Source organism: Camarhynchus parvulus, chromosome 18, assembly GCF_901933205.1.
Source record: "Camarhynchus parvulus chromosome 18, STF_HiC, whole genome shotgun sequence".
Lineage (NCBI taxonomy): Eukaryota > Metazoa > Chordata > Aves > Passeriformes > Thraupidae > Camarhynchus > Camarhynchus parvulus.
This window is the reverse complement of record NC_044588.1, coordinates 10,363,530-10,387,037: the sequence shown is the minus strand read 5'-3', so window position 1 is coordinate 10,387,037 and position 23,508 is coordinate 10,363,530. Positions and strand designations below refer to the sequence as shown.

At 57.9% G+C, this 23,508-nt stretch overlaps 2 protein-coding genes across 2 annotated transcripts in view; one reads left to right on the top strand and one right to left on the bottom strand.

Annotated features, from left to right (window-relative positions):
- The window catches only part of CASKIN2 (CASK interacting protein 2), a 648,645-nt gene that overhangs the window by 592,907 nt on the left and 32,230 nt on the right, over window positions 1-23,508 (bottom strand). The gene's annotated exons all lie outside the window — the stretch shown is intronic.
- UBALD2 (UBA like domain containing 2) lies at window positions 3,623-8,444 on the top strand. Its single transcript, XM_030962137.1, has 3 exons — window positions 3,623-3,795; window positions 4,408-4,468; window positions 7,301-8,444. The coding sequence occupies exons 1-3, from the start codon at window positions 3,676-3,678 to the stop codon at window positions 7,708-7,710; spliced, it is 591 nt and encodes a 196-aa protein (XP_030817997.1). The 5' UTR covers window positions 3,623-3,675; the 3' UTR covers window positions 7,711-8,444.

The window sequence follows — 23,508 nt, the reverse complement described above, 5'->3', positions numbered from 1 at the left end:
GGCTCAGGGACCCCCGGGGCAGAGTGGCCATGGTGCCCTGTCCCTGTGATGGTAACCCCCGAGGCCAGGAGGATGGCAGTGTTTAAGAGTGGGACTTCCATTGGATTTAGGGGTTTAATTCTGACGGGCGGTCATTGCCCTCCTTGTTCAGGGGTAGGGGCCAGGCTTGAGTGGAAGCCTCCTCCCAGGGGACACCCCCTGCTGCCAGCGTGTCCCCTGGGAGAAGGACAAGACCCCACTTTTCCCCACAGGTTGTAGGGGAAGGATTTAGTGCAGCTGTTGGCACAGGACTGATCCCCTCCTGCAGCGCTTCAAGGGCGCTGGTAGGGGCCGGGTTGGAGTCCCCGCAGGGCACATCTCCATCATCATCCCATCCTGCCCTCGCAGCTCTGCTCCGCACCCGGAGCACTCCTGGAGGCACGGAGCTGCCTGTCTGCCCCAGTTCCCCAAGTGTTAAATTACTGGGAAGCGCTGGTCACCTCCTCATTTCCCACTTGGAGCCTGAGAGGGAGGATGGACCCTCTGACCGCTCACTTAAACCCGCCGGTGATTAATTAGTCCGGCAGCGCCAGTTAGTGGAGCATCACATGATTTTGATTTGAGTTGATAACACGAGTGCTATAAATATCAAACGGGAGATGTGCAGGGAGGCGGATCAGCTGCCCTGATGGCCTCGGCTGCTCGGTGGTGACGAGCAAAGACCGTCCCTGGGGCTCCCCCCTTTATCCCCTCCCTGCAGAGGGACACACGGACCCCTCTCCCAGCTGCTTTCTACCCACACAGCCCCAGAGGCAGCTGAGAAAGGCCGAATCACAGAGCAGCCCGGGGTGGCTCTGTACCCTGTTTGTCAGCCTGGCACTGTCACACCGGGACCCACATTCCCAGCAGTGACACCGTGTCCGTGCTGCTGGATGTCACACCTGGGCTGGGCGCCAGCGGGAGCACCGGCTGGAGAGCAGGATTTAAGACTCCATGATCTTAAAGGTCTTTTCCAACCCCAACGGCTCTCGGAGGAGCCCCACACACTGGCGCCCAGCTGGGAGCCCCGAGACCCCAGGAACCGATCCCGAACATTTCTGGGGATCCCGTTCTACCCATGGATAATTTAAAGCTCCAGCACAGCCCAGCGTTGCTGAGCTGCCAGCCCCACTCCCCTGCCTCGCTCCAGCCAGCACCAACAGTGGGAATCTGGGAGAGGGAGCCAGCACATTTCATTAGCGGCACCGAGCAGACTGCAGGGCTTCAGCGCAGGTAATAATTCAAAGTTATCCCCGTGCAGATCCATAACCCGGCAGTCATTACACGCAGAGCTGCTGCCTGCATGCACGGCTCGTGGTTTTTTTCCCAGCGATTACTGCAGCAGAGGATTTTGTAGGACAGTGCCGCAGTGGAGCGCGGGAGCGTGGCAGGAGCCGGGATACGGCGGCTTCGAGGGCAGGGTCCCTCCCAGTTCTGCCCGGCTGCACATCCCAGCACACATAAAGCCAGGAGAAACCCCAGCAGGGCTGACCCGGGGCGGGAATCCAGAGAAAATGCAATGTTTGAACCCAAAATGCACGTGCTGCTGGGCTGTGGGATTTGTGTGTGACAGAGTGCGTCCGTCCTTGTGCCGAGAGGGAAACTGAGTCACGGTAGAGCACAGCAGTTAATGCTGTAACAGGAGGGTGTGCAGCCCACCCACAGCAGAAAAGGTTTGTCTGCACAGCCACTCCATTCTCAGTTCCCCCAGCAGGAACTGGGGAAGCAGCAGCCCCTCTGCTCCCGGGCCGGCTCTGCTCTGTGACCCTTCCTTGGTGCCTGCCCAGGGCTCCACAGCTCCTGCCTGGGGAGGTGCTGGGGGCCCCCTGGCCTGCAGGGGTGACCCCCAGGGTCCCAACAGGGTCCCAGGGCAGCACATCTGGAAGAGCATCTCAGCATGGGGAGGTGACAGCGAATCCTGCCCCAAAAGGGGCCATTTTGAAGAACTCAGTCTTGCTGACTTCTCCAAGTGTCACCAGCACTACTCTGTCACAGCTTTGGGTGCCCAGGGCCCATGAGCTGCACTCCCAGGGCTTTCCCAGGCAGGCTCTACCCCAGGCCAGCTGCTCCCAGGTCGAAGCCGTGCTGTGCCCATGGGTGGCTTTGGCAAGCAGGAGGCTCTGGGAGCTCACCAGGGCTGCCTGCAGAGCCAGGTGGCTCTGGGATCCCTGCATCTGCAATGGCTCCTCTCGCACCTCCACCTGCCTCCAGGCTGGTTTTGCTCCAAGAAGACAAAGCCACCAAAATCCTACTGGGCAAGCAGGACCCTCCACAGCCATCACTGACCCCCAGTGGAGGGAAATCCCTGAATATCCCAGGAGGATTCCAGCCCGGCAACCACAGACTGGCATTGCTGGATGTCACCTTCATGGGACCAGCAGGACTTTGCAGAAGCCCCACAGAGGCCTCAGCGCTGGGGGCAACCAGCTGCAGATGCAGCTTCAAGTTTCCACTGCTGTGTCTGCTCATTCCCTCTCCCCTGGCCAGCTGCTCACCACCAGCCACATCCAGTGGCTCATCCCAGATCAAGCTATTTTCACACCATGCATTTGCAAAGTCCCTTCTTTATTTATTTGGGGTTTAAATGCCATTTTTCCTTTTTTGATCAAAACACTTCAAGGCACGAATCGCACAAGTCCCACTCGGATTCCCAAACCTGGTGTGGGGAGAGCACACAAGGGGAGAGTTCATCCTTGCAGGCTGAGGGTGGAGCTCAGAGTCATTAGGATTTTAACCATTAAAAAAAATCCCAACCCCCCCATTCCCCCAAACTGGGAGCTGCCCTGAACCCCACAGCCTTTACATGGGAGGGACATGGGGATGAAGCGGATGGGTCCCTGCTCCTGGCATCTGGTTAGGGTCCCATCCCCAGGGGAAACTGTTCCCAGATGGGAGAGCCAAGGCAGGGGGTTAAGGGGGGAACCCTGGAGGGGGCAACAGGGTCCCCAGGAAGGAGGAGACGGAGTGCTGGGGGAGCTTTGCTGAAGGAAGAGAGGAGCCCTGCTACAGGAACGAGGGTTGAGCCTGGCTGGGGGAGCCAAGGCAGGGGGTTAAGGGAGGATCCCCGCAGGAGTGGCCCTCCCAACAGGGGTATCCAGGGACGGGCGGAGCCCCCCTCTCTGTGATCCCCCAATAGTGAACCCCCCTCAATAACCCCCTAAGTAGCTACTCCCAATGAACTGACCCCCAAACTGAACCCCCTAAACGGCTCCTCCCAATGAGCTGACCCCCCCCTCAATAACCCCCAACATCTCCCCTCAGTGAGCGCCCCCAACCCGAGCCCCTCTCAATGAGCCCCCCCTCAACGAACCTCCTCAATGAACGTGACGTCACCAACGCCTCACGATAAACCCCCCTCACAGCCAATCAGCGGCCGGTTCTCCCGTTCTCCCTCCCGCCTGGTCCCTCCTCCGCCACCCGCAGCCAATCGCGGCGCCGCCTGCAGCCAAAACACAGGCGGTGGCCAATGGGGAGGCGCCGGGGCAGCTGGAAGGTTCGAAGCCGGCGGTGGGCGGGGCGCGGGGCGCGGCGGCGGCCAATCGGCGCGCGGGGGCGGGGCCGGCGGCGCCCCCCGGTCCCCCGGTGGAGCGCGGCGGGCGCGGCGGGCGCGGGGCGCTCCGGGCGGTGCGGGCCGGGCCGGGCCGGGGCCGCCCCGCCATGTCCGTCAACATGGAGGAGCTGCGGCACCAGGTGATGATCAACCAGTTCGTGCTGGCGGCGGGCTGTGCCGCCGACCAGGCCAAGCAGCTGCTGCAGGCGGCACACTGGCAGTTCGAGGTACGGGCCGGGCCGCCGGCGGCACGGATCGGGATAACCCGCGCGAGAACCGGGGCGCCCCAGGTGCCGATCCGCCGCCCGCCTGGCCGCAGAGCCGCGGGGCGGAAGGCGGTGGGGGTGGCGGCAGGCCCGTGCGGCCCCGGCCCACGGACACGCGTGGCCGGGTTTGGGGGGGGGGGTCCTGCCCGCCCCCCCGGCACCCACGGCGGGGCGGGGGGCGCCTCGGCCCCGGGCTCCGCCGGTCTATTTATACCCGGGCCGAAACCCGAGCTGCGGCCCAGCGGGCCGGCCCCTCCCTCGCGCTCCGGGCTGGGGATGGGGGCGCCGCGGGGACCGAGGCGGGGGTGTAAACACCGGGTCCGAGGTGTAAACACCGGGTCGGGGTGTAAACACCAGGTCTGGGGTGTCCCCTGGCCTGGGGAGCCCCTGAGCGAGCAGGGGACACGCTCTCCGGTGGGGCGGGTGAAGGGCAGCCCCTCGGCCTGGCGGGGTGGGCACCCCCGGGGCGGTCCCGGGGGGTGGGAGCGGGCGGGGGGCTGCGGGGTGAGCTTTGGGGGGCCCGTGTTGTGCCTCCCCCTTTGTCTCGGGTGGGCTGACAGCTTGTCCCCACAGACAGCCCTCAGCGCCTTCTTCCAGGAGACCAACATTCCCAGCAGCCACCACCCCCCAGATGGTAAGTGGGACCCCTCCCTCACCCCTGCACCCCCCCATCCCCTCCCCAACGCCCCCAGCCCCAAAAACACCTTTAGACCCTTCCCACAGCGCCAACCAACCCCCCTACCCCCCCACCCCTACCAGCACCACGCAGCCCACGCCCCACCAGAGGAGCCCCCCATGCCGAGCCCCCCGAGGGGTGCAGCCCCCAGCCCCGGAGCTGTCAGCTCCTGCCAGCCATATTGCTGGGCGCCCGCAGGAGCACGCAGCCGGAGAATGTAAACACGAGCTAAAATGTCTGCCAGGAAATAGTTTGTCTCGGCGAGCATCGCGCTGCAACTTGGGCTCCCCGGGCCGGGGGGCCGCCTCTGGACCCCCCTTTCCCCCCACGCCGCCTGACCTTGGCCGAGGGCACATCCCCTTGGCCGGAGGGAGGAAGTTGTTCCCCTCCGGGGGTTTTGTTTTGTGTTTCTCGGGGGTTTTCTTTCTTGTTTTCCCTCTCCCCCCCCCCGCCATCCTCCAGTGTTGGGGAGCTGAGCGGTGCCGCGGTGGGGGAAGGAGCGGGTCGGGGTTAAGGTGAATTTTCCCCCTTTTCTCGTTCCATGCCAGCCGGCCCGGCATTGCCGGCGGCCAGCGCTCGGTTTCTCTCGGAGAAAGTCGCTTTGTCAGCCAGCTCGCAGTAAAATCCCTTTTATTGCAGTTCCTCCCCAGCCCGCACGTTTCCGTGCTGCCCCGGGCACCTTGCGGGGTCTCCCGGTGGAAAAGCCGCGCTCCCGGAGGGAGAGGGGCCGGGGGAGCCGATCCGGGCCCTGCCGTTCTCACCCCAAAGCCCCATCGGGGCAGATCCTGCCGGGCAGGAGGCAAAGCAGGGCTGGTGAGCCCCATCCCGGCCCCTTACCCGCACAGGGACCCCCCCACCCAAAACAGGCACCCATTCCCCCCCCAGAACGGAGCCACTCGGCTCTCCCCCTCCCCAGCAATGTTTTCATAACACCGTGTGCTCCACGTGGTGTCAAAATACCTTTTACCTTCTCTCCAGACACTCCTGTTTCGGGGAATGTCTTTGGTGTTTCCCTCCCCCTCCCCAGCGCCCTGATTCGTGCGGTTTGAAATGCCCCACACGGCTCAAGGCGGGTGTGAGATGAGGAGTTTGGTGCTGGCAGTTTCTGTTTCTTTTTCAAGCGTCAGGGAACAAAGCTGGGAGTGTGGCTGTGGTTTGATGGGCGGGGGCTCGTCCCTGTCGCCCTCACCCCGAGGGGGGCTCCCCACACTCCCCAAGCCCCCACAGATTCCAGGCTGTGGGGCCAGGACTTGCCAGAGCTGTTTGGGGTGTCAGTGACCGACCCTCTGACAGCTCTCCTCAAGATGTGCTGGAGGAGGAAGGCAATAATTATGTGGAAATTTTTATTTTTTAATTAATATTTCAAATTAATCTGGCAAACATCACCCCAGAAGCTCAGAGCCGTGTCCAGCATCATTCCAGGGCTGGCTGTGGTGGTGGATTTTTTTCAAAACAGAGCAAATTTAAGGTTTTGGGGGTTTGTTGATTTGTTGGGGCTTTTTTTCCAACAAGTATCTTTTCAAATACTGCCACATGTATAGGTTAATTTAAAAAGCAAAGGCTGGGTTAGCGCCACTTGAAGCTGAGCTCTGAAATGAATTGTGTGGAGGAATATCCCCAGTTAACTATGAACCAGTTCAGTGCCAGCCAGGCTGTGACTGCATTTTTGGGGTGCCCCAGCTCCACAGGCTGATGAGAGCCAGCTGCTGCTTCCCTCAGGCTGGGGTGCACCCCAGCTTCAGGGGTCTGGGCCCCCCAGCAAGGATCTGCTCCTCTGATCCCAGCATCACTCAGGGTGCCTGGGATGGGGATGAGGAGGAAGCTTTAAAAGGGATTTAGGTGTTGGCCTGTGCTGGGGAGCAGCAGGGGCTGTGAGCACCAGCCAGGGCCAAATCCTGGGATAAACCCCAGGAAAGGGGAGATGAAGCAGCTATTCCCCACCAGAAACATCTCAATCCCCCATTGCTAATGCAGCAGACACTGTCCAAGCCCCTTAACTCTGCTCAGAGTCCCCACAAACATCAGTCAGGAGTTGTGGCTGCAGGAGGGCAGCAGGGATTTGGGATGGGTGTAACCAGAGGGGTGAAGTCTCCCTGTGTATGGACCCCCCGTGTCCAGACATCCCCCTGCCCACAGCCCCTTCCGTGTGTGTGCAGCCTCATGGGAGTTTGATACACAGCCCTGTCCCCCTTTTAGCCCCTCCCCAGTCCTCAGTTCAGCTGCTGGTTTGGGGTCCCTGTGCCAGCCTCAGAGCAGGGCTGGGTCCTCCCTGGTGGATTTTTCCTCTGCTGGAAGAAGGGACGGATCCATCACTGTCGGGGTGCTAAATTTAGCTGGGTACCAAGAAGGCAGGGCCTGTACCAGGAACTGGGGGGGCCCTGCTTGCCTTTTGCTCTCTCTGCCATAATGGTGTGTGAAGGGGAGCGGGGTGAGGAACCTGGGGGAAAGGGGGTCCTGTGGGGCCAGGTGGGACCCCAGCACCCTCCCTACGCTCCATACTGGACCCCTGTTTGTGCTGTTCCCCAACCCTGCCTCATCCATGGGCTTTGAGCATCTGGGATGGCCCAAAATGTCCTTCCCAGACTGGCTGGAGCCTCTCCCTGGGCACCCCACACCTTTGGGGAGCCACGCAGACCCCTGGGTGTGGATGTGGGGGGGTTCCAGGTGTGGGATACAGGCAGGATCCCCAGCCATGGGTGGGTTGGAACCCCAAAATCCCCCCGTGGGTGGGTTGGAAGGCCAAAACCCCCCGTGGGTGAGCTGACAGCCCCGTTCTCCTGTGCCCTGCAGATGTGCACCCCCAGCAACACGCCGGCCACGCCGCCCAACTTCCCGGACGCGCTGGCCATGTTCTCCAAGCTGCGCACCTCGGAGAGCCTGCAGAGCAGCAACAGCCCCATCACCTCCATGGCCTGCTCCCCCCCGGGCAGCTTCAGCCCCTTCTGGGCCTCCTCTCCCCCCAGCCACCAGCCCTCCTGGCTGCCCCCGTCCTCGCCCACGGCCCACGGCCTCCACCACCACCTGCACCACCCGCAGCCCTCCTGGCCGCCCACCCCCCCGGCCCCTGCCCCCCCACAGAAAGCCGTGGCCACCATGGATGGGCAGAGATAAGGCTGGGGCTGCCGGGGGGCTGGGGGGGTCAGGGGGGGCCGGGCCGGGGCGTTGGGGGCAGGGGCTCGCCGAGAAACGCACTGGAATAATTTTCTAGGTTTTATTATTATTTTTAGGGGGGGGAGGACATGCTGCCAGGGAGGGCACTGACCTGTGAGAGCCTCTGGCTGCTCTCTACTCCCCTCCCCTTTTTTAAAAAAAATATATAACTATAATATATAAATATATCTAATGTATATAGATCCAGAGAGAAGGAGCAGCAGCATGGAGGCAGCTGCTGGGTGTCTGGGGGTTTTCCCAGTGGCTCTATCCCCAACCAGCATCTCTACATCAGGAGAGGGAAGGGGAGGACAGGAATAACAAAAACAAATGGATGGAGATGGCTGTTGGCACCCCAGATCACAGCCACACGGACGTGGAGCCACTGGACTCCCTCCCAGCTCTGGCCTCCCTGGGCACTTGTTGCAGTGCCCAGAGCAACAGCAGCGCTCTGGCTCCCGAAATTCAGCCCGGCTTCTTGCACAGACCCCCCCTGGACTTGCCCCCAACCCCATCCTCCCTCCCTCGGCACCCCCAGGGCCTGGGGGTCGATCAGAGTGATGTCCCCCTGTCCCTGTGACCGCCCCACGTGGTGCTTCCCCAGGCAGGGGGGAGCTGGGGGTTTTTTAGTTTTCAAATCAATGTTGCTTAAAAAAAAAACAAACAGAAAAACAAACCAAAAAAAAAAAAAAGGATGAAAAAGACCCAGCAAAAAAACAGGTTGAAGGTTTTTTATTAATTTAAAAAATAATAAAAATTAAAAAAAAAAATCACTTTTTTAACACCAGCTGTCCCTGCCTTTTCTCTGTTCTGGGAGGGTGTCCCTGGCAGGGCACTGAAAATGGGGGTGACTCCTCTGTGAGGCAGCGTCAGCAGTGGGGACTGAGTCTGTGCTGTGCCCCCACAAGCCACCACTGCTGTCCCCAGAGAGGGGGGATCAGGGGCAAGGGGACACCCAGGGCCATGGGGGTGCTGTGCCAGCACACTGAGGAGCCCCTGTGTGCCAGGGGTGGCAGCTGCCACCCCTGTCTGTCCCCTCACAACATCTCACAGCTTGCAAAAGCCCCCCAGCCCCATCACCCAGCCAGGGATGAGCCCCCCAGGCCTCAGCCCTGTGGGGACACTTGGGGAGGGGATGGTGGCCTCTGAGTGTCCCCCTCTGCAGAAGGGTCACCAGCCAGGGGACACCAGAGCTCCCCAGGCCCGTGGCCACTGCATTCACACACCAAACAGCTGGGCTAAAACCCCAAAAATGGGAGCACAGCAGCTCTGGAAATGTCAGGAACGACAGAGGCTCAAGGCACAGTCCAAAGCTTCCTGCAGGGATGGGGAGTTCCCCAGGATGGCACAAACTCCAAGGAGAAAAGGCAGAAAAATCCATCTGGGGTTATTTACCTGCTCCAAAGGTCACCCAGGGCTGGGGCTGTGTTCAGGGGGTGCAGGGGGGTGGGGGTGTTTATGGGCTACACCTGGATCCTGGGGCGGCAAAAGGGGCAGGAGGATGATGAGCACCAAAGAGGAGACCCCAGCTGGGCCATGTCCTGCAGGATGGTTTTTGTTGGCTCTGCTCTGTTGCCCAGGGGTTTGCCCAGAGTGTTCCCAGTTTTCCTACAGGAGGTGGCACTGGGGAGATGCCAGATCCAGCTGTGTCCCCCGCAGTACCCCCAGAGCAGGCTCTGAGCACCTGGTTTTCCCCTGAAAAACCAAACCCAGCAGGGAGAACGTTCCAGGGGGAGCTCCCTGTACCTGTGGAGTGCAGTAGGGCTGACAGGGATGGAGGCTGTCCCTGGGGGGGGAAAGGTTTGGGGACATTCACCAGGAGGGCAGGGCAGCCCCCAGGGGATGCCCCCACAAGCTCTGGGTCCCCCCGAGGTTCCAGTGGGGTTCCCCTCAGGGTTTCTCACCCTCCCACTCACCCCAGAGGTGCCACCGCCTTTGTGTCCCCCAGGAAGTGTCGCTGCCGGTGTGTGGAGGGGACATCCCCAGCCCCTGAGCGCCCAGCCGTGTGTCCCCAGCCGTGACACCCCCCGTGGGCTCCAGGGGTTCCCTGCCCGGTATCTCAGCACACACCGGGCAGGGGAGGGTGGCACGGGGGGCTGGGAGAAGCAGCCCCAAACCTCGGGGGTGGCACCAGGGGAAGGAGGGGACGTGTCCCTCTGCTGTGGTTGGAGGGGGGAGCAGAGGGGTTTGTGCCTTCGGTCGGTGGCAGCGCTGCGAGAGGGAGGAGGGGTGGCAGAGGGGGTTTCTTCACTCGGAGGGGAGGAAGGCAGCTCAGCCATGCTCATCCCAGCGGCTTGGGCTGGGATTTGCTTTCGGCATCAAACTGTGCTCTGCTGCTGCCCTTCCCGCTGAGGTCCCCATTTCCCCCTTCTCCGGGAGCAAATGAGCTCCTCTTCCTCCTCCTCCTCCTCCTCCTGCTGCTGTCCCCCTTTTGGGGGTCCCCTGGCAGGGCACAAGTGGGGCCCAAGTCAGGTCAGGGGTTGCACGACACCCGGGGCTGACACAGAGCCTGGGTTTCACAGGGGCCGTGTGCAGGACAGGGGATGCTGCCAACCCCTCCTTGTGCACGAAGGGCAGATCTGCTCCACTCAGGAGGCACAGGCTGTTGGTTGGTTACCCTTTATTTCTGCAGGCTGGCGTTGCTTGCTCATTCCGGGACAATCCGGCCCCGGTACACGACTCCATCCTTGCCCATCAGTTCGCACGTGCCGGGCTGGGAAGGAGGGGATGGGCTGGCTCTGCCACGCTGGGCTGCATTCAGCATCCCCCACCCAGCTCCTCCGGGGGACACTGAGGCACGGATGCTCCCCCAGGCGCTCAGCATCACTCTCCCAGCCTCGGTGTGCCGTGTGTGTCCCCACCTTCCCCATCCCTACCAGGTTGGGGTCCGGAAGGAGGGGCTCCATGCGCTGCACGGGGATGGCGCTGGTGTGTTTGCCCCCGGAGTACATCGGGGATCGGCGGGAATAGCCCTCGGCTGCCTCGTCCCTGTGGGACAGGGCACAGGGTGCTCAGAGCCCGGCGCCCTGGCACTCTGTGCTTCAACCTGCCGTGCCAGGGAAGGGTGCAGGGGGTGCTCCCCTCCTCCAGCTGCTGCAGCTGGTGCCTGGGGCTGTTCCTCCACAGGTGAAGGACCTTGCACTTGCCTTTGTTGAACTTCGAAATGTTCCTCCCCAGCCAGTTTCGCCCTGCCCACCCAGCCCCGCAGGGTCTGCCCTTTCCCCGCTGCCCCAAGAGCTGCCCACGGCCGTGACAGGTCCTGGTGCCCTTTGCAGGGGACACCAGGAGGCAGGAGCAGGGCCTGTCCCAGCTCCAGGGCTTGATTTTGGGAACTGCTTCCACCAAGCCCCCATCAAGCCTGAGCTGGGGCTGCCACCAGGCACAACTCATCCCATGTGGCTTCAGGGCCTGACAGGGCAGCACGGGGGGCTGCAAAACCCCTCTGACCTGGGGCAAGCCCAGCTGGGCCTCTGCGGCTCCTCTCTGCCTGGGCACCTCCAGCCCCTTCCACCCACCCAGGGAAGAGCTCTGCTTGCCGGGACAAGGGCCGGGGAGGGTCCCCAGGTCCCCCTACCTCTGCTCCTGCCTGCGGAGGCGGGGCAGGCGCATGGAGAGCCCGGGGGAGGCCGGCGGCGTGGACGGGAGGAACCCAGGGCGTCTGGGAGAGTGACAGGGGACACGGGTGGGTGACAGGGGCCACACGAGCCAGCCCTGACACTGCAGGGCACTGCCAGCACCCACCTGCCCCTGTCCCACCCCCTTGCACCGGTGCTGGTGCCACTCACTGTGCAGACATCTTCACCAGAGGGTCACAAGGGGTGTACTCGGAAGAGGGAACCCTCAGGAACGTCCTAGAGCAGGGAGAGAAGGGCTGGGCCAGGCACTGCAGGGAGTTCCAGCCTTTTCAGGGGAATCATGGGGTGCTGAGCCTGAATTCTCCACCACCACCATAGCACAGTCCAACCCACTGGCTGGTTACAAAATAAAGGGGGTGTGGAGGGGGAAATGGGCAAGTTGTGGAGTCCCACCTGGGACAAAGCTCCAGCTCATATTGGACAATAGTGAACCCACAGAGGGCCGGTCCCAAAACCCACTGCTATGGGAATGGCTCCCAGGGTACCCAGTCCCATGGCAAGGGGACAAGGAGGGGGTTCCTGTGCCCTCTGTTGGGGTGGGATGCTCCCAGCCTGGGACACGCTCACCTCGGTCCCACTGGTGCCTCCAAAACAGGGAGGCTGCTCATGGCTGCCCAGGACCCACAGGGATGGATGGGAGGTGGAGGGCTCAGGCTCCCACACCTGTGACTCCCACACCATCCCAACCAGCCCTCACACCTTGGTCCTCTCTTGGTCAGCACCCAGGACCCCCCTGTGCCCTGCCAGGAGGGCAGGTCACGACCTGGCTCTGGCACTGCGTGTCCCAGCCGTGCCAGGGGACAAGCCACTGTCCCCCACACTTGCACCTACAGGCCAGCTTCAGCTGGGTATGCCTCCATCCTGACGCCGCCTTCTCCACGAGCCTCCTTGGGTGTTGGGAGCCTGCTGCCAGTGGGAGGAAACCCTCATCAGCATCCCCACGGTTCCATCAGTGGATAAACGGATCCAGCAGCCGGGCACCACATGGGCCCAGCCAGAGGGAACAGGGCCAGTGCTGCCCCCAAAGCCATTGCTGTCCCCGTGGCACTCACCTGCTGGTCCCAGCCACGCTGTCGGCTGGCACCCAGAGGTCCTGGGATCCTGGGTGGCCTCGGACTGACTGCACCCTCTGGACTGGGACACGGCTGCCAGGGGCTCTTGGATGCATTTCTGAGGTGGCGCCATCTGAACTCTTTGTCTGAGCATGGGGAGGAGCCTGAGCAAGCCGAGCAGTGTTTCAGCCCCAGCTCTTGTCCCCAGAACTCCACCCCTTTCCCTCAAGGAAGCCCCCTGTGCCACTGTGAGCTTGGTCTTAAACCAGACCTTGCTCTAAGGGCAGCACGATGGGGGTGCAGACCCCAAAGGAGGAGAAGCACCCACGGGGTTGAGAAAAGCCTTTACCTTGGAGATGCCCATCTTGATCTCTTCTTCCTTGATCTCTCTCGTGCTGATCATCTCAGGGGGACTGTCCAGGGAGCTGGGAAGAGCCTCTACCTCAGAGATGTCTATCTCCATCTCTTCCTGCTTGATCTGTTCCATGTCATCCTGTCCCATGTCATCCTGTCCCATGTCAGCCTGTCCCATGTCATCCTGTCCCATGTCAGTCCCTCCTCTGTCACTCCATCTCACACTCTTCCCCACGCCCTTCTGTCCCACGTCACTCTGTCCTGCATCGCTCCGTTGCATGCTTCGCCTCATGTCCTTCTGTCCCATGTCCTTCTGTCCCATGTCATCCTGTCCCATGTCATCCTGTCCCACGTCCATCCGTCCTCTGCTGCTCCATCGCAGACTCCTTCCCACACCCATGTCCTTCTGTTCCGTGTCACTCTGTCCTGTGTCACCCGATTGCACATTTCGCCTCAGGTCCTTCTGTCCCACGCCCCTCGGTGCCATGGCACCCCGTGCCCTGCTCTGTGCTTTGTCACTCTGTCCCGTGTCACTTTCCCCAATGGAGAGCATGTCACTGCTGGCAGCCTCATCCTTCTCTTTGCCCTCTGTCTTGCCACCAGGGCTGGCAGGCTGGCTCTCCCCACGCTTTGGTGTCTTGGGCTTTTCCACGAGGGGAACTGGAAGGAGAAACCAGAGGGAGCTGCGCAGGGTCAGGGGAGGCAGGGGGAGCATGGCTGGGGGACAAGCCAGCAGTCTGCAGCCCCCCTGCGCCCTCCCCGTGTCCAGCTCCCCCCCAGCTGTGCCCAGAGGTACTTTCATTGCCGATGACAATCAGGTCTCCGAGGTCATCCTCCTCCAGGAGCTGGCCAGACTTCTTGTCTCGGGAGCTAGGTCCCAGGCCCAGCATTTCCTTCATGGCAGACTGGAGAGGAGAGGATGGGCTGGCTACCACACTGGGCTGCATTCAGGATCCCCAAGCCAGCCTCCCAACCCAGCTCTTCCTGGGGAAACTGAGGCACAGATCCCCCTGGATGCTCAGCATCAGCCTCCCAGCCTTGGTTCCCTTTCAGTGTCTCCTCTTGAGGCTGAACAACCCCAGCACCCTCAGCCTTCCCCAGGACAGAGCTGCCCCAGTCCCCAGAGCATCTTTGTGGCCCTCCACAGGACCTGCTCCAGGAGCTCCGTGTCCCATCCCGAGGAGCCCAGAGCTGGACACTGCTCCAAGGGAGGCCTGGCCAGGGCTGGGCACAGGGGCAGCATCGCCCCCTGACCTGCTGGAAATGCTCTCCTTACGCACCCCGGGACACCAGTGCCCTCCTTGTGCCCTCGGGCACAGGGCTGCTCATGGGCAGCTCCTTGGCCACCAGGAGCCCCAGCTCCTTCCCCACAGAGCTGCTTCTCCAGGCACTCAGTCCCGGCCTGGGCTGGTGCCTGGGGCTGTTCTTCCACAGGTGAAGGACCCTGCACTTCCCTGTGCTGAACTTCAAAATGTTCCTCCCCAGCCAGTTTAGCCCTTTGGGCACCTCCATGACCGTGGTTTTCACAGCCAACCCAGGGGTTATCAGCAAACACCTGACTGATGCCATCTAATACAACAGCAAGGTATTCTCGCCTCCAGCAACGGGAACTCAGCATCCCATCCCTGCCCTGTGACATGCCCTGCTGTCCCCCAGTCACAGCCACCACTCCAGAGACCTGGAGGTTGGGAGCCATGGTCCTGCCTGATGCTGAGCAAGAGGGGCTGTGGTGTGATGCCAGCGCAGCCTGGCCATACCCAGGGAGGTACCAGCTCTGGCTGTTTCTCCCACCATCCTGAACATGGCCCTTTTCTGGGCAGAAAACAAGCTGGGAGCACATGTGAGGCCAGCTGAGGAGCTGCCCTGGCTCACCCTATGCCAGGTCCTTCTCCCGGTGGGATGCCCAGGGAAGAGGAGTCCTGAGCAACCTCAGCAGAGGTGCTGGGGTGCAGAGTGGCTGGAGGTGCAGAGGGCTGTGATCCCACTCCACCTGCTAGACCTTGACCTCCTCTTCCTCCTCCTTCTGCTTTCCTGCCCACCAGGATGTCCTCCAGCACGTCCCAGCACGCGTTTCTCACCTCCTCTAGGGCTGGGGAGAGCATCAGCCTCTTCTCCAGATTTTATTTTGGGAAGGGAGGCACCAGAGCCATCTGTGTAACTGGGGGCAGGATGGATCCAGAGGAGTGTTGACCCCCACCCCATCCCCCCCAGAACATCTGGGGACCATGTCCTGATGTGAGGGGACCCTGCCCTGGGTGTGCTCAAGGACATACCATGAGAGACTCCATCATCTGGTTACGGAGCTCATCCATCATGTTCTGGAATTGTTCCTGGAGTAGGGCGAGGACAGGGACAGGAGTCAGAACACAGGAGCAGGATTCAAAAGGGACATTTGCAAATCAACTTGGACACCAGACACAGGGATCCTGGACAGGGCTATGCCAAGTGGCTGTGCCTGTATTTCCCAGGGGGTCCTTTATCTCCTCACCCTCCCTGGACCCAGGTTACTTTTTTTTGATGGCTGTTTAGTTCACAAATGCCTCAGCAGCCCTGTCTGAGGGAGGCAGTGACCTCTAGCACCGGCCTGACCTGCAGGCAGTGGTGCCCTTCTGTCCTCCCTGGGGCTGTGCTGGCAGAAGGAAAGTGGGGGGCTCCAGGTGCGTTGGGATGAGCTCCAGGTGCGTTGGGATGAGCTCCAGGTGGGTTGGGATGAGCACCCACGTTCCACTCTCAGGAAACCCTCGCCACTCCTCCCTCCTGGTGCCCTTCATGCTGGGAGCCTCCAGGGGCTGCAGGGCAGCACAGTGAGGGGCAGCTCAAGGGGGCAGCAGTAGCAGCTCACCATGCTAAAATTCTGTAGCATATACTGCATGTCCTCTGCCATCTGGGACTGCTCCAGCTTCACCAGGTTGACCTCCTCACGGAGCTCCTGGCACATAGCCCTGACCTATGAGAGGGATGGTGGGGTGAGCCCAGGGCAGGGTCCCTGGGTCATTTGCACCCACCATGGTCTGCACAGAGCCAGGGGCAGTTCAGGGCCTGGCCTGGGCACTGCTTGGCCTTCAGCACATGCTCAGCAGCAGCTCCCCAGCAGCATGAGAGGGTTCAGACCCCAGAGGAGGGGGCAGCTTGGGGGGAGCACCTGGGGCTGGGAAGAGCCTCTACCTCAGCGATTTCTTTTTCATTGGCTTCCACTCTCTCCTTTAAGTCCTTAAGGAAAGCAAAAGGGCTTTCCTCAGCCCCCTCCAGGGGTTCCCCGTTCTCCTGGACAAGCAGATCCCGCAGGCCCAGGTGCAGAAGCAATGCATTCAGGAGGTTGTGCAGCTGCTCAAAGTCAACAGCTCCAGCTCTCGATGACCCGAGGGCAATTTCCAGCATCTGGCCCAGCGTGAACGTTTCCATTGCTGCTGTCTGTCCAAAAGCACAGAACTGCCAGGAACAGGAGCCTCTTGTGCTGTTGCTCCAGAGAGGAACAGGTAGGGTGGGAGGTGGTAGGTGGTGTTAGAAGGAGGAGAAGGAAGAGGAAGAGGTGCACAGCCAACAGGTTCCTTCTTCTTCGGTCTCCTCCTTGTTCCAGGGCCTGTGCCACTTGAGTCCCCCTTTACAGTGTCCCCCTGCCCTGGCAAAGGGTGCCCATTGTTACACAGCAATGGCTCAGCCCTGTGTGGAATGTCCCCATTGTCCCCTGCTGCTGCTGATGTCCTGGTTCCAGCAACCAACAGGAGCTGCAGGGACCATGTGCCACAGCACCTCCAGCCTCTACCACTTGCAGCCCCAAAATTACTCCAAGGATAGCTCACATTGGGCAGGTGGTGTCACAGACATATTTTATGAAAAATCATTTTGCTAGGATTTTTCTCCCGAGAAGCTGAGAGGCCTCAGAAACAAAATGTAAACAATAATTATCTGCTGCTGTGGAATGCAACAGGTGCATCTGTGATTGGTCTCATGTGGTTGTTTTTAATTAATGGCCAATCACAGTCCAGCTGTCTCAGACTCTGGTCAATCACAAGATTTTATTATCATTCCATTCCCTTCCTTGCTTGCCTTCGGATGAAATCCTTTCTTCAATTCTTTTAGTACAGTTTTAATATATAATTTTCTTTTAATATAATATATATAATAAAATAATAAATCAGCCTTCTGGAACATGGAGTCAAGATTCTCATCTCTTCCCTCATCCTGGGACCCCTGAGAACACCACTACACAGCTGGTGCCCCAGGAGCCACTCGCAGGGTGAGTTGAGCCTGCCCAGGAGAGCTGTGCCCTGTGGAGAGGTGATCCACGTTCTCACACAGCCTGGAACATTCCAGAACACTCCAGGAGGAGACCAGCCCCCGAGAGGAAGCACCTCCAAGTCATTCATTTTTGAGGTCTCAAAAGGATGAGAGTTTCCCTTCTCCCTTAGACGTGGGAACAGTGGAAAGCTGCTGCTGACTCCATCAATACACAGAGTTTCAGCACCTCACTCCAAAGCAAAGAGCCATACAAGCAGGGAAAAGCAGATAAACACAAGCCTCCAGACAAGCCTAGGAAGTAAAGGACTCAAACACTGGGAAAAATCTTTGAACCAGAGTGATCCATCATTCAAATCCTTACAAAACCCATCAACTAGAAATTCCCTTTTAAAAATGCAGGTTTGACCACCAGGCAGTGGGATCACTGACATCTCCCTGCTCTGGGAAAGCTCAGGAGCTTTGAGCACAGGAGGCCTGGGTGAGCTCCTGGGGGGACCCTGGCTCCTGGGCCAGGCACTGCAGGGAGTTGTGGCATTTTCAGGGAAGTGTGGGGTGCTGAGCCTGGTTTCTCCACCACCACTCCAGCACAGTCTAACCCACTGGCTGGCTACGAAATAAAGGAGGTGCCATGGGGGAAATGGGCTATTTGTGGTTTCCCAGCTTGTATCAGACAATGGTGAATCCACAGAGGGAAGCTCCCAAAACCTACTGATGTGGGAATTCCTTCAGGGGCATCCCCAGCAGCCCATCCCATGGAACTGGGCTTGGTGGCAAGGCCAAAACGGGGCTGGGTGTGCTGTGGGAGCTGGGGGGTCTCTAGGGGAGAGCAGCTTTTGTCTTTGGGTTCTCAGGGGGTACTTGAGTTTCGCTCCATGAGCCAGGGGCTTGAAGACAGGGGGACAGGCCGAGGGCCCCAGGCCTGCCCTTGCTGCTGCATTTCTGCCCATCAACCTCTCACCCTTTGCCTGCTCTTCCCAGGAGGGCAGCAGGGGCCAGGCTGGCCCTGCCAAGCCCCCACTTTGACCATGGGTACCCCACAGGAGGCAAGCCCAGAGCTGGGGCTGGAGGCTTTGGGAGCACAGCCTGTGCCCAGGAGCAGCAAGGGGCCTCCAGGGACACAGCCTGGCTCCCTGGGGACATGAGAAGGGACACAGAAAGCAGCTGTGACCCTTGACAAGGGGCAGGTGCTCTCTGGGGTCTGATGGAGACCTTGCATGGCAGTTCCAGCACCTCATGCTGTATTTAAAGGATGTACTGAACAACTTCCCTTTTGGAACAGAACCAGCGGGAAGTTAATGGAATGGCAATGTGGCAAAGGGAGAAATGTGAGAGACTGAACACCTGAAGGAGTTGGTGTAAACCTGAAAGAGCTAATGCTCAAAGACTAGGCAGAAGGGAAAAGGAATGTTACCACAATAATGAGAGAAGGTTCAGATGGAAAAGGGGTTTTTGGAGGCAGGATAGTGCTTTTCTGGGACCAAATTCCTATCTTGGGAAACTATCAAAGAACAAGTTTGAGACAGCATTTCACTTGCATCTGATGGGGGAGAGAAACTGAAACCACAAGAACCCCCAACTCTGTTCTGAAAAGTTCAAGAATAACAAAATGAGGCTGTGCAAGGAGCAGTGTCTATAAATTCCACAGTGAACAAGGGCTGGGGGGCACTCACCATCCTGAGGGATCAGACCAAGGACAGTGCTGGAACCCAGGCTGGTGACACAAGTTCTTCCTCTATCTGCGTTTTCCTTCCTTTCCTCCTTCCTTCCTCCCTCTCCTTAGAAGTTTAAATTGTGGCTGCCATGGGCTGTTAAGAAATTGCTGTTTGTAGTTCAGGGAAATGTAACTCACGAGTTGTCCATTGGGGTAGTTGTGTAATCCACAGGCTTTTCATCAGGGAAGTTTAATTTGTGGGCTGCTCAAAAAAGTTGCCACATGTTGTTCAGAGAATTTTAATCCACACACTGTTGAAATAATCTGTGGGCTGTTCCTTAGTTTAATCCACAGGTTGTCCAGGGAAATTTAATCCACAGGCTGTTCAGGAGTGTTTAAATTGTTGCCACCACAGTTCATACAACTATCACAAGGTTTAAAACCTTGCTGCCAAAAAACTCCAACTTTCTAATTGACTGCTTGGTGCTGTTTTGCCTTAATCCAGCCCCAGGGCATCCTGAAGGTCCAGCACCACCCTCTCAAGGCACATGCTGCCAGAGCCAGGTCATGGTGCAGGTGCAGGGGGGTCCTGGTGCTCACCAAGCAAGGACTGAGGTGTGAGGGCTGCTTGGGATGGCAGCTGTGGGACCCTGAGCCCCCACCTCCCATCCAACCCTGTGTGTCCTGGGCAGCCACGAGCAGCTGCTCCTTCAGAGGGGCTCCATCCTGGAGCTGCCACTCCTGGTGCCTCCCTGAATGACAGAAACCTGTTGCCATTGGGAGGACATCACCAGCACCCCCACAGCTCCATCACTGGCTACATGGGTCTGCTGCCAGGGCATCACACAGCTCCTGGCTGTGACAGCCAGAGGGAACAGTGCCAGAGCTGTCCCCAAAGCCATCGCTGTCCCCAAGGCACTCAGCTGAGTCCCAGCCACACTGCTGGGCAGAGGGTCTGTGCTGCTGGGGGGCCTCGTGCTGGGGCACCCATGGGATGGAGCTGTGGGTGCTGGGGGATCCTGGGTGAATGCCCCAGGGTGGAGGACATGGGCTTGCCTTTGGTGAATTTCAAAAGCCAAGGGTTTTGGGGGCCCATGTGCACCAAGGAGGGCTGGGGTGGGATGGAGGGGCTGTGGTGAGTGGGATCCAATGCAGCCTGGCCCAGGCAGTCACCAGCTCCTGCTGTTTCTCCCATCACCCTGAGCACAGCCCTTTTCTGAGCAGAAAACAGAGAGCACACTGGAGGTACCCTGGCTCTGCCTGTGCCAGGCTGTGCCTCCTGGTGGGATGTGCAGGGAACAGGAGCAGAGACCTTGGGGCACACACGAGGTACTGGGGGCTGCAGTCCCGCTCCACGGGCAGACCTTGGCCTCCTCTTCCTCCTCCTGCCTTGCTGCCCACCAGGAAATCCTGCAGCATGTCCAGCACACCATGGTGCCACCTCCTCTGGGGCTGGAGAGATGCTGGCAGGAGTGTAGGGAGCTCCAGGTGGGTTGGGATGAGCTCCCACATTCCACTCCTGGAATTCCACACCCTTCCCACTCTTCCTTCCTGGGGCCTCCAAGAGCTGCAGGGCAGCAGAGCAGAGCAGTGAGGGGCAGCTCCAGAGTGGCAGCTCAGCAAGCGAAGGGACTCCTGGATGCTCCAGATGTTCTCTGCCATGCGCTCTGCCTTCCAGTCCTTGATCTCCTCGTGCATCTCCTGGCACAGAGCCCTGACCTCGGAGAGGGGGATGGCAGGGTGAGCCCCAGGGCAGGGTGAGCCCCAGGGCAGGGTCCCTGGGCCTGAGTCCTTTGTCCCCACCATGGCCTGCACAGAGCCAGGGGCAGTGCAAGGGCCTGGCCAGGCTGGCACAGGGCAAGGGGCAGGGCTTGGCCTTCAGCACGTCCTCAGCAGCCAAGAAGGGGCAGCAACACCCCAAAAGCATGAGGGATGGTGACCCCAAAGGAAGGGGTGGCTCAGAGGGAGCACCCAGAGGGGCTGGGAAGAGCTTCTGCTTTGGTGATGTCTCTTTCAGTGGCTTCTACTTTCTTATCTTCTCCATGTCTGATGGGCTGGGAACCACAGGGACCTCTCACAATTCCCTGCAGTGGTTCCCTGCTCTCCTGGGCAGGCAGATCCCACAGGCCCAGGTGTCCAACCTGGGAGGTGGTGACAGGAGATAGAGCAAGGTGGGCACAGCCAGCAGGCTCCTTCCTCTTCACTCTCCTCCTCATTCTGGAGCCTGCATTCTCCCTGCCTACAGCTGCATCCAAGCTCAGTGCCGGAGACAATTCACTGCAGCAGCAACTGAAAGGGAAAGCTATGGAGCTACCCTGACCACTGAAATGTAAAAGGTAATCAAGGATAATGCAAACAAGTTTTAATGAGAATTTCAACCTTGGTAGCATCTAGTTAACTTCACTTCTGACCCTATGTCACAGACATATCTTATGAAAAATCCTTTTGTTAGGATATTTTCTCCTGAGAAGCTGAAAGGCCTCAGAAACAAAATGTAAACAATGATTGTCTGCTGCTGTGGAATGCAACAGGTGCATCTGTGATTGGTCTCATGTGGTTGTTTTTAATTAATGGCCAATCACAGTCCAGCTGTCTCGGACTCTCTGGTCAGTCACAAGATTTTATTATCATTCTTTTCTATTCCTTGCTAGCCTTCTGATGAAATTATTTCTTCTGTTCTTTTAGTATATATATATAGTTCTTTTAATATAATATATATAATAAAATAATAAATCAGCCTTCTGGAACATGGAATCAAGATTCTCATCTCTTCCCTCGTCCTGGGACCCCTGTGAACACCACCACAACCCTACCAACAGTAAAGCCACAGCTTTTGCTTTAACAATACCCAGTGCTTTGGTAAACCCCACATACCCAACCACTGCACTGGGGTTAAATCACCATGGAATTATTTCCAATACAACACAGAGCATGGGCCAACAAAATGGGAACACATGGCAAGCTGTCACTGTTGATGTGTGTGTTGTACAGGAACAACAGGGATTTATTTGTGAAGGTAACACCAATGCCAATGCCCAAGACATTTGTCTTGGCACTGAACAAAATGTTTGTAATTTTGAAACATGTCCTGCTGAAATGCTTGTAATGTACTTATATACATTGGGAAGAGTAAGAACTATTGGTGATTCCATAGAGACCACACCATTATAGAAATAAGCCATCATTCAAATATTTGGGTTTGTAGCTTTCTCCAAAATTAGAGGATATGACTTCAACTATTCAGCTCTGTCACAACCCATGAATTGCTACATTCTACCTACACAGCCCAGCAAGATCTCCTGCTCATCCCCACTGGAATGAACCTTGCACTGGTGGAAAAATTACTGCAGCACAAAGAGCTGTGTTCACTGCTGGCAGGTGTCTGAAGGAATGGACACAGGGCCTACCACTATTAATCAAATACAGAATAGATATATCATGTGATAAGAAATGAAGAACATCACTGGTGGGATTGTGTTTGGGTGGTCACCCACTGCAACAGGAATTCCAGATCTAACACTGCATCCTGTTATAATTTTGCTGATTTCTGTCATTTTATGCTTAATGTACTGTAGTGTTTTATATGCTGAAGTGTTTATATTAGCTAGACAGGTAGCACTGTCCCACTGATGTCCTTGCACATGTAATATTGTTCCCTCACATTCAACAGTCTTAAAAATCACAGTATTTTGCTAACCTGATCAAAAATTTCTCACAATTTTTAAGTTGGACATAATAAATCTCTGTTTACAGGCACAGAGGAAAGAGGTGACATGGCCACTTTGTGGAGCAAGACAAGTTGTTTTTAGTCACAGGGTGGATTCTGGTGGTGCCTTCCCCCAGCTCTTGAGCTGCACTATGATCTCAGAAATGCTTGTTAGGCCTTGGCCTTGAGAACAGCACCTGGGCTGAGCAACTCTCAATCTTATCAGAAACACTGTCTGCTCCCAGGAACTTGTGCTGTCTAACAAACTCCTGATTCTTAACAACCAGCCTTGGAAAACTGTTTTTCTTGCCTGAATAACAACCTGAGCAGAAGAGCATTTTTGTTACCAAACTTTCAAAGAAAGCTGCTGACCTGAATTGTGGCCAGGATGGGGAGGAATTATGACCATTCCTTGAGGCTCAACTCTGCCTGTTGAGAAGATGCAAAGATATCTGATGTATTTCCAGGAGCTCGAGGGGAATTCTTCAGAGGTTCCTTGTACAGGCTCCTTCAGGTCTGTGTGTGAGTGGGAATGCACTACAGTAAATACACTGTGGATGCTGCTCTCCTATATTAAGTATTTTAGATTTTTAAGTAAATGCTATATGAAATTGTTAAATTGTTTAACTTCAGCAAAAGCTTAACAGCTTATGCTGTTCAGTGCTGTTAAACCTTTGGGCCTAAACTGTTGGTCAAGTCTGGGGCTCAGTTTTGCAAGGGGGTCTGCTCTGAACCTCGTGACTCATCCTGTGTTTCCTTTTTATCCTTGCCCTTTCCTAGCCTTCCCCTTCCCCCCTCCAGCCTCAATGTAGATAATTTTTTGATTGATTTTTGGGTTTAGATTGATTGGTTTTAGATTTTAGTTTGCTTTTACCATGTAGTAAGTAGTAGAGTGAACCTTGCCAACAACTTTGTGGAGCTTCCACTTCTGTACTAAACCTACTTTTGCTGATACTTTTGCTGGTGATTCTTTAAGCAACCATAAAACATTCACTCATGACAATGGCCCAGGGCACACAGGCACAATCCTCTGCTCAGTGGTGCTGTGATTCCATGGTTTCTACCCAAATGCAGCCCAGCAAAAACAAGCCTGAATGGGGCAACAACCCTCAATGAGCCCCAGCCTTGTCGCAGACATTCTCAGAAGGAAAAATCATAAAGAAAGGATTTTTCACAGAGAGAAACTGTGGCCTCAGAGATAGACATAAACA